The 10,092-nt window shown below is 42.8% G+C and overlaps 1 protein-coding gene across 1 annotated transcript; it reads right to left on the reverse strand.

Annotated features, from left to right (window-relative positions):
• Positions 1–4,858: 4,858 nt before the first annotated feature.
• On the reverse strand, positions 4,859–7,859 carry asphd1 (aspartate beta-hydroxylase domain containing 1). Its single transcript, XM_030793994.1, has 5 exons — positions 7,419–7,859; positions 6,806–7,012; positions 6,032–6,239; positions 5,180–5,293; positions 4,859–4,968 (listed from the first exon to the last, which is right to left on the reverse strand). Exons 1-5 carry the CDS (start codon positions 7,857–7,859, stop codon positions 4,859–4,861), a joined length of 1,080 nt encoding a protein of 359 aa, XP_030649854.1.
• Positions 7,860–10,092: the final 2,233 nt, after the last annotated feature.

Raw genomic sequence — 10,092 nt, forward strand, 5'->3', positions numbered from 1 at the left:
TTGTGTCAAGTCTCAGCTTTACTCACGGCAGAGTAGAAGTGTGTGAGAGAGTAAGTGTCTGTGTGTGTATTTGTGTGTGTGTGTGTGTGTGCTCTTGGATTAAAATAAAGTGACCGCAGCCCTGTGCAGAAAAAAAGTGCAAAGACAAACAGTTAGAAAAAAGCCTTAATGTGTTGTCCAACTTGACCTCATTTGTTTTGACAGTCTCATCCCGTTGCTCTTGCTATAAAGTTATCCATCATACAAATGACTGTTTAAGTCCAACCATTCAGAAATAATGTATTCTTCATGCACACATAAAGTGCATTTGGTATTACTATTTTCCCTGCAAAATGTCAATGAGATATTTCAATTTCTACATTATGTCAAGAAGTCCGAAAACTAATCAAAATTAGTCACCGTCTGATAATACTGTTAAAACTATTTTGTTGTCAACCAAGCATCGTTCATGAAGTAACCAAAAAAAAAAAAAAAGTCACAAACTCCTTACTGATCGATTCTCCTCTCCTGCAGTCCTCGAAAGATGAGGAAAAAAATGAGAAAAATCCTTTTAAGGGGGAGGAAATTAATTTTTTTTTTCTCTCCAAGTTACTTCTCGTTTAGTCTTCTCTCTTTCATCTGCAGGCTGACTCAAGTGTTTTTTATCTTCTCTTGTTTACTGCTGACTTGTGGAGCGAAAGAGCGAACAACCCACCACACTGTCTGTCAGTTGAGACTGAATTATTAAACAAGCAAGGGGAGGGAAGGAGGGACAGAGAGAGAGAGAGATAAAATGAGAAAAGAGAGAGAGAGAGAGAGAGAGAGAGAGAGAAGAGATCAAATTAAACTTAAGAAGTGCCAGATGGAACCAGATTCTGCAACAATATTGTTAATTGATCGACATCCATCCAAACATCATGCGTATCGATTCACATGAATCTGTTTTAATTTATTTAAATGCAGTCTAGCCAGACAACGTGCAGACGTGGTATCCGACTCATTCTGTAATTGTTGAGTATGTGGTAGTAATTCGACTTAAGACAAATTAGAGGGATAATACCGCTGTTAAATCTAACTCATAATTCAGCAACAAATATACTTTCCTATGATGCGCTATCAAGTGTTTCCCGTGTTTAAAACATGTTTCAAAAGTCAAAATTCACTTATGATTCATTTCACTCCCTTTGTGTTTGTTTTAACATATTTTCAAAGTATAACAGTCCAACACACATTCTCAGATGTTGCCGTCCCTGATTGACACACTGTACTGATCTGAATAACAAATATTGAATATCAAATGTCGACCGTGTGTATGATTGCATGTTGAGTGTATGTATGATTGCATGTTGAGTGTTTGTATGATTGCATGTTGAGTGTTTGTATGATTGCATGTTCAGTGTGTATGTGTGTGTGCACAGGGGAGAAAGCGAGGGTTATATAAGGATTTCTATGTCACTAACCTTGTTTAGGTCTGTGTCAGTATGACACATATACACACACGCACACACGTACACACATGTACACAGAGAAAATACATACACAAATGCATTCGCAGTCACATACATGCATCTACGGGGTCTATCTTTGTGTTACATAAAGAGCTAATGCCCCCCCCCCCCCCCCCCAGCATCTTGGTCTCTATTCTGAAATGTGTTTGCGTAAGAGATGGTCGCTAATCCGGGGGTCTTAAATCTGAACCAAATGGATGCAAATTCATCCTTATTATCAGAACTGGACTGCCACGTCTGCGACCAGTCCTCTATTCCTCATCTGTCCCACAGCCAGAGGGAGCCAGGGATGGGATAGAGAGGAGTAGAAAAGAGAAAAGAAAAAGAGAAGAAAATGAGAGGAGAAGAAAGAAGAGGAGAGGAGAGGAGAGGAGAAGAGAAGGAGGAGAGGAGAGGGGAGGAGAGGAGAGGAGAAGAGAGGAGAGGAGAGGAGAGGAGAGGAGAGGAGAGGAGAGGAGAAGAGAAGAGAAGAGAAGAGAAGAGAAGAGAAGAGAGGAGAGGAGAGGAGAGGAGAGGAGAGGAGAAGAGAGGAGAGGAGAGGAGAGGAGAAGAGAAGAGAAGAGAAGAGAAGAGAAGAGAAGAGAAGAGAGGAGAGGAGAGGAGAGGAGAGGAGAGGGGATGAGAGGAGAGGAGAGGAGAGGAGAGGAGAGGAGAGGAGAGGAGAGGAGAGGAGAGGAGTGATTTGTATGGGTTGAGTAAATTTGAACAAAATGGTAGACGTTATTTCTTTCTAGAAGAACACTGTATGTGTGTGAGTCACTAAAAGACATGAAAGCTAAAGGAAAAGGAAAAGAAAAAGGGAGGACTTGGTAGAGGAGTGCAGCGGCACAATGAGCATCATGATACGGGGGCCGAGTAGACAGATGTGATGAGATTAGAGCTAAAGAATTACCACAGAGATGGCAAATTTTTGAGATTATAATCTTGTTTGTTTGAGAGTTAGTGCTATCCGACTCAACGTCCGGAACATTCAGTGGGGAAAAAGACACAGTTCTGATCTAAAATGGACTGAAACACGGAGGAAAGAGAGACAGAGAAAAGGAGACACGAGAAAGGCATGGTGGGGGTGAGGTGGGGTGGGGTTAGAAGTTAACAGAAAAGGTGACAGAAAGAGGACAAACAGCTTAAAGAGGGAAAGAGAATCAGGACGGAGAAGGAGAAGAAAGAGGGGGAAAAAAATAGAGGGAGAGACACGAGAAGAGGCTGGAGGAGGGACTTGAGAGATGGAGGAGAAATGGAGGGATGTGAGACAGGGTCGAAGAAAATGAGAGTTAGATAGAGGAGAGGAAAAGACACCGCGAGGGCAGGAGAAAGAAAGGGAGTGAGAGAGAGAGAGAGAGAGAGAGAGAGAGAGACAGAGAGAGAGAGAGAGGTCACATCTGATCACATCAATGCTCCAAGAAAGACAAATGCAATGTCTATTTGTATTTGAATGCTGCACTGAGTTCCCAACAAAGGCCAAATAAAGTTGAAGAGATAACGTGATGAAATCAGACAAATTAGTTCAGAGTTTGAGACTGTGCACGCCATCTCACTCAGTCCCTGTAATATTTATACGAAATATAAATCATACTCAAAACAGAATTACATTATACGTTACAGACACAAAGCAAGAAAAACTAGATAGAATTTCAGACTCCCTTTGGATGCAGTTTTATGAAATATATTTTGTGTTTCTTGAGGGTTCATGGAAACACCTGTTTTTATTGTTTGTTTTTTTCAGTTTTTAGGAAATCGAGGAAATGAAGCCTTTCTCAGGTCAAATGTATGAGCTCAGCTCAAGTGTGATAACGAGGATTGAGAGACTGAAAGACTGGAAACGAGGTGAGGATGAGGTGAACGGATAAGTGGGACGCAGTATGACCAGAGAGAGAGAGAGAGAGAGAAAGAGAGAGAGAGAGAGAGAGAGAGAAAGAAGCTATTATGGTGATCTTGCTCTGAATGCCGATAATGTCAGAACGGTCTGTGTTTATGGATACAGGGGAGGAAAAACACAGAGATTACCTGGGCTAGATAACGGTATCTGAGATGAGGTTTTGACCGCATTAGGGGGTATTTGAGATCTGAGCTTTATCCGTACATCAAAAAAATACAGCAAGAGAGAACAGCAGTCTAGACGCACATGCAGCTCGCCTCTGGGCACGTTCTGATCTTTGTGTTTGTGTGATGGGGCAGGGGGGTTGGGGGGGGGGGGGTGGGTAGAAACTTCCCCATTTTAACCCTGGGGTTTTGGGTACATCAAAAGACCAGTGAATCAAATCATTGAATAAAGCTATTTACTTTTTTTTTTTTTCAAACAGATTATACATTTTTCTTCCATTTTTTTTCTCTTTGGCAACAAAAAAAAAACAGTTCAAATGCATTTTACTGTCAATATGGTTAAACTGCACAATGTAGACATGCTTTTTTTTTTTTTTGTCGTATTCATGTTGAATTCGCTGTGTGCTTCATATAATACGTCCAAAAAAATAAAATTACATCTGATATCATAAAATAAGACCATCAGCCAAGGCAAAAAAACAAAAACAAAAAACCGAATCCTAAAACATTTGGAATACATACAGTATTGATCACAGTCAAATATCAGAACACAGAGGTCATCATCAGGAGAAACGGAAATCAGGCACAAAATGAGAGAGAACAGGAAAACCGATCAGAGAACCAGGCACAGGTTAAGACTTCATATAACCTTAAACAAAAAAAAGAATATTTCTTTTTAAAAAATTGTTTCTACTTTGTTTGCTTGTTTTTGTCGTTACTGTTTTGAAATGTCTAAAGTCACAGTTTCTCAGGCTGATTGACATTGGTGTATTTCGAGCTATCAGTGAATTTTGGTTCATTTTTTTTTTTTTTAAATCGAGGCTTTGATGTGTTATAATGTAGTGAATAAGTGTAAATTGAGCATTCACAGAGCTTTAAACTCCCATTCAGATAGCAAACGCTCTGTAGCAGGACTTTGGAAAGAATCTTTGTCTCAGTGTTTAGATGAGCATATTGAGAAGTAGAGGATAAATTTGGGGAAGGCCCCTCTGCACCCCACCCCACCCATGTTCTGAAAAGCCTGAGTGTTACACCCAATTTGGCTCCGAAATTAATCCAGCACAAGATAATTGTAAAAACACAAATCCACTGTTCATTACATTACCAGTCAGGGTCTTGATTACCAGACACTTCTGGCCCCACAGGAAGGGAATTCCCAAATTTTGAAATAAATTCTTAATTTTCATACGTCCAAAACTCATAAGGAGGATACCGCAAGAGGACACAGTGCAGGAAGACTTTCATAACTTTCTTTTTAACTCCACTTGTTCCTGTTCTTACACAGGAAAAAGGTGGAATTTAATATTGGTGCATGTTTGGAATTGTAGTTTTTATTGCTCTGGGGCAAATATGTAGTCCAAAGCCTGTCTCTCTGCTGCAGCAACATTGGGGTGCCAGAGATCCACACTAAAGATCACTCTTGGGCCATCCTCAGCACCTCCTGAAAGACAAACACACAGAAAATATTTATCAAAACTATGACTGATCAAGTATCAGATGAATACTAGGAACAGAATATCTCTTTGAGCTTAAAAACAGTTGGACATGACACTGCTACTACGCTTTGGTACCACTGTCCATTCACCGCTGGACTGTCACTGTAAGAATGTGTTCTGGAAGCATGGTATTGTGGGAGGTGTAGGTTTTCTAACCGTTATGCGAGATTGTATGCAAGAAAGAATCGTCCACTAGGAGGCAGTGTCCCTCAGACCAGCACTGGGGCTCCCCACCCACCACCAACTCACACTGGGCAGGAGTTTGAAGACCTATGGATTGAGGACAGAGAGAGAGGGAGAGGGAGAGAGAGAGAGAGAGAGAGACACAGAGAGAGAGAGAGAGGGAGAGACAGAGAGAAATCCCTGAATAACCCTCAGTTGCTACAGGGTATTACAGGAAGTGTGACTCGTTCTAAATCATTCGGCTATTTTTTTCCCCTCTTGTTTTTTATTCCCCAAACCAAAAATAAATCTATCTTAACCCTGGGGTCAAAAAAAGTAGTTCAATATCAAATCAAAACACCAGAGGATTAATATTCAGCATGACATCAGGTCATGTGATTTCGACATAATTTTTTTATTTAATTTCCGATCCATCGCCACTGGCGACCTTTATCTATTGACATTTTTTACCTGTTAATTTATTTATTTATCGTTTTTTTTGTTTTTTTAGCTACGACTAATTCCTTCGCTTCTGATTTCTTTGTCACTCCGCTGCATTTTAAGCTATCTTATTCGACTCCAGTCGAAAGATCTAAATTTTTACAACATATCTGTGTGTTTCAGGTAAATCTGAGAGGCTTTTACTGCCGATGGTCTAGTTATAGTTACAGTATACTGACAGTCTGTGATTTCAGCTCATATTTTTTTATCACATCCTCTACTTGTTTTGAGAGGGCAGGAATTGCTGGATTAGAACACTGGAGCATTTTTTTCGGCAAGAGCACATTTTGGGGCACGACACCCATCCACTACGTTTCCCTAGCCCGTCCAGGTGTCGTGACTGACCGAGATGACAGCGCAGACGCGTGTTGGTGGGGCCGTAGGACCCCCCTATTGTGGCCCCGGGGCCCAGGATCCAGAACCCCGCGGCCCCCAGAGAGTTACTGCTGATGAAGGTCCTTAAAGAGAGCAGGGTACGGTACGTGCAGGGACACGCCCGGCAGTTACTGGCCACACACACGCCGGCGTTATAGAGCGGGAATACGGCCTGGCCCTGAGAGAAAAAAAATACACACACACACACACACACACACACACACACACACACACACACACACGCAGGCACGCAAGCATACACATACACATACACATACACACGCATACATGCATACGTTCATTTGAAACTGCTGTGATGTTGGATTTCATTTTGGCACATTACAGGCAATATTACAAACAGCAGGAAAAAAAACAGAGACTACAGACTTCTGGCATGGTGCAGTGCAGTTATTGATTTCAGAGTTGACAGAGAGAGAGAGAGGGGGGAGAGAGAGAGGGAGAGAGAGAGAGAGAGAGAGAGAGACAAAGAGAGAGAGAGAGAAAGAACAGTTTATAAAATGTTATCAGAGTGAGGCATGTACTCGATAAACAGATAATGTGACTAAAATATGTGCCTGAAAAAGTTCAACGACAAAAGCAACATGTTTAATGAAATGTAGCATGACAGACAGGGTTGATCACTTCTTTTTTTGTCACTTCTTAGAATACTTTTTGCAAGCAGCCGTGACTATGCAAGATTTTTCGGATGTCCAGATGTGTTCTGGGAGATGTAGTCTTTGATACCTTTGGTCCGTGATAGGTCCAGCCCAGCTTTGTGTCAATGCCTCTCTGGTAGACTGCTTGGAACTCAGCGAGGATTATGGGATAGTTGGCCTCCAAAACATCAATGTCATGGCGATGTGCATCCCGGGGAAAGAAAGGAATGCTGGGAACATCTGGGAGGTAGAAGAGATGAGGCTTCTGGATCGAAGAACGCTCGTTTATTCTGGCCTGTGTGGGAGAGCAAGAGTGACAGACAAGAAGAGAAGAGAAGAGAAGAGAAGAGAAGAGAAGAGAAGAGAAGAGAAGAGAAGAAAAGAACAAAAGAACAAATCAGAGGAGAGCATCAAGTTCTTAATTAACCCTTAGAAGTCACCGTGTAGCTATGATGTCCAAGACCCTTTTTAAGAGTCAGAATCTATCCAGGCTTTGGGTCCAAGTTTCAACCCTATCCAAATACACATGATTTAACCAAACGGGGTCAAGACTGACCAATGACTCGTCCAATCAGACCGGGAATCTTACATCTGGAACAAACCCCTTCTGGGTTGGCATAGGTTTTTCTACTCCTTTTCTATGCCATACTAATACTCAGAGCGTCAAAGCCGTCTGAGTCTTTAACCCTTTGCTCTCTGACCTGGTTGCGGAGCCCTTTGTGGATGCGGCCCATCCCCACCCAGCTGTAACGCTTGGCATATTCCTGCAGCGCTCCGTACAGCTTCCGAGTCCCCGCCCCCGCCTGGGCTGGAAAAAGCGCTTGGCTCAACACGGGCGTCAGGTAACTCTCCGCCCCTTCCTCTTCCTCCTCCCCCGTCTCCCTGCCGATAGCGGCCGAGGCTTTGGGCGCTGAGCGTCCCGGTTCCGACCCGGAACAGCTGGAGGAGCGGGAGAGGGAGCAGCGAGCCGAGCCGGACTTGAGTTTTCCGGGGTGCACCCTGCCGATGCCCGGCGGGTCGGAACCGACCCGGTAACAGTACCAGAGGAAGAGGAGAAGCAGGGTCCATAGAAGCCCACTCAAAGGCTGCCCGCCCAGCTCCATACAAGGAGGCAACGGCACCAAATCCAGAGACCAGGACATTCTGGGAGACTGACTTCAGCTGTACCTGAGGAGAGAGTGAGTAGACAGGGTGAGACAGGGAGAAGATAGAGCCAGATTGTGGGTATGAAAGAATAATGGGAAGACACATGAAGTGGAGAGGAGAGGAGAGGAGAGGAGAGACAAATATAAAAGGTTAAGGACAAATAAGTTGGCCAGGAGAAAGAACAGGGATAGAGTGAGGACACAGAAAAAGAAATACAAAGGAAAAGAAGAGGAAGAACACAGAATAGTGTAGTAAAGAAGGGTAGAGAGAGAGCAAACAATGAAGAGAGAAATAGAAACATATTCCTCAAAACTAACATTTCCTGGTATTTCTAAAAGATAACAATTATTGATGGTTAATGACAGAAATACAAACATTCATGGTGTTTGCTGATGACTAATTTACGTAAACATGGCAATTACTTCCTGGATCACAGTGAGCACAGATATATCCAGTTCTCCGTACTCACATACAGTAATTTACAGTACTATCTGGAAAACTGGTTTCATACACACATACCCCCTATGTTTGTAAACATCGTTTTCTTTGCTCGTTTTAAAATCAGCGGCTCGTTCTTATGACACACTCTGTTACTCTGTTAATCTCGCCTATGTGTGTGTGTGTGTGTTTGTGTGTTTGTTTGTGTGTGTGTGTGAGGGGGGGGGGGGGGTTCTTCTCTCTCGGACAGTTTTGTCTAGCATGTTTTGGGGGATAAATTTGGATGTCAAAAGATAGTAACGGTCGGAGAGAGGCAGGCTACACTAATCGTTTCGGGGTTACCAGAGGACAGCTGAGGCTCTGCTCACAGATATCAACAAACCGTGCATCGCATTTGTCATTTTATGGTGACCTGTCGCCGCATGGTTAATAATTATGTGATACTGTGACTTACCTCTCTCCCTCCCTTTCGTTTTCATCCGCTTTGATCTCTCTTTCCCAGCGAGCTCTCTCTATCTCCCTCCCTCTAGCTTTCCCAGTGTACCTCTCTCGGTTTTACGTTGCTGCAACTCTCGAAAATACAGTATGTTCCGCATTCGATACCTCCGGAAAACGCCGAAGACCCCCCTCCTCCTTTACGGAAATGACCGAAGTAGCATTACATTTATGCATTTACGTAACAACATTATTGTAAATATTTGGAGTACACCGGGGCAGACTCTTTGTCGTTTTTCCCTCGTATTTTGTAATTTACACAGTGAATAATCGTTGAACTGCCGGTTGCGTTAAGGCAAGTTTCAGCACCTATTATTTGGACAGCTCCTTCGCAGAGACTCAGTCTGGTTTGTGCATTGCAGTAACACATATATACCACTAGATGACGCTTGAGGCCTATCCATGCCACAGTCACACACAGTTACTCTCGCACATTGACAGTCAACGCATCAACCATACGGGTAGAACCTGCTATCTCTTCCACCCACCTGCTCACCAGCGCCGGGCCTGCACTGGTAGACCCAAAAAACAGATGAAAAAAAAGAACGAACGAAGGAAACGGCAAAACATCATTTTTTTAAGGACGGAGAAGATCCGTTATTTTGTCTAGGAGTATTTTGCAAATTCCGAAAGTATTATTTTACATAAAAGCAGGGAACGAGCGAATGATTATTTAAACCCCTTTGACGCGCAGCGTCAGTTCTGGTATTTTGGTTGTTGGGGGGGGAGAGACGAAGGAACGCACTAGAAACGCAGTAGAGCAAGAAAAAAATAACCAAAATATTTTGAACGCAACTGCAAACGAGGAGGCATTTGAATAGTTTTTTGTACAGAGGAACACTGACGGAGACTAGATTTTGCAGGTACGTTATTCTGCTATATGTTTGTACATCTTGAAAGCATTACAAGGCGAAGGTATTTTTGCGCTCTCCGTCACCTTGCACGACAACTGTTACCTGTAAAGCGACTGGATTGGTTCAAAATCAAAATAGCAGAATTTCTGTGTCAGCTAAGACCATTTTTTTTTTTTACGGGGAATAAAGAACAATATTGATTCGGGGATTATATTTCTTGTGCACAAAGGCTATCTATTTTGATGTCGTTGAGAAGAGGGGCGTCTTGTGTTTAGCTTCGGGTTTTTTTTTTTAAAGAACGCACAGTGGGTGCAGACAAGGGGGTGAACGACAAACTGAATAAAAATAGACCTAATCATTTTTCCCGCAGTGCTCGCGATAACTCTTAATTATACACATTAACTCCTTAGCCCTGCTCACTAGATATCAATGTATCACATCA

Source organism: Chanos chanos, chromosome 16 (genome assembly GCF_902362185.1).
Source record: "Chanos chanos chromosome 16, fChaCha1.1, whole genome shotgun sequence".
Classification (NCBI taxonomy): Eukaryota; Metazoa; Chordata; class Actinopteri; order Gonorynchiformes; family Chanidae; genus Chanos; species Chanos chanos.

Coding starts and splice junctions, on each gene's coding strand:
- asphd1 (XM_030793994.1), bottom strand. CDS start 7,859: ATGTCCTGGTCTCTGGATTTGGTGCCGTTGCCTCCTTGTATGGAGCTG. Junction 6,240..6,805: donor GGACCTATCACGGACCAAAG/GTATCAAAGACT, acceptor TTTTTCTCTCAG/GGCCAGGCCGTATTCCCGCT. Junction 4,969..5,179: donor GCATACAATCTCGCATAACG/GTTAGAAAACCT, acceptor TTTGTCTTTCAG/GAGGTGCTGAGGATGGCCCA.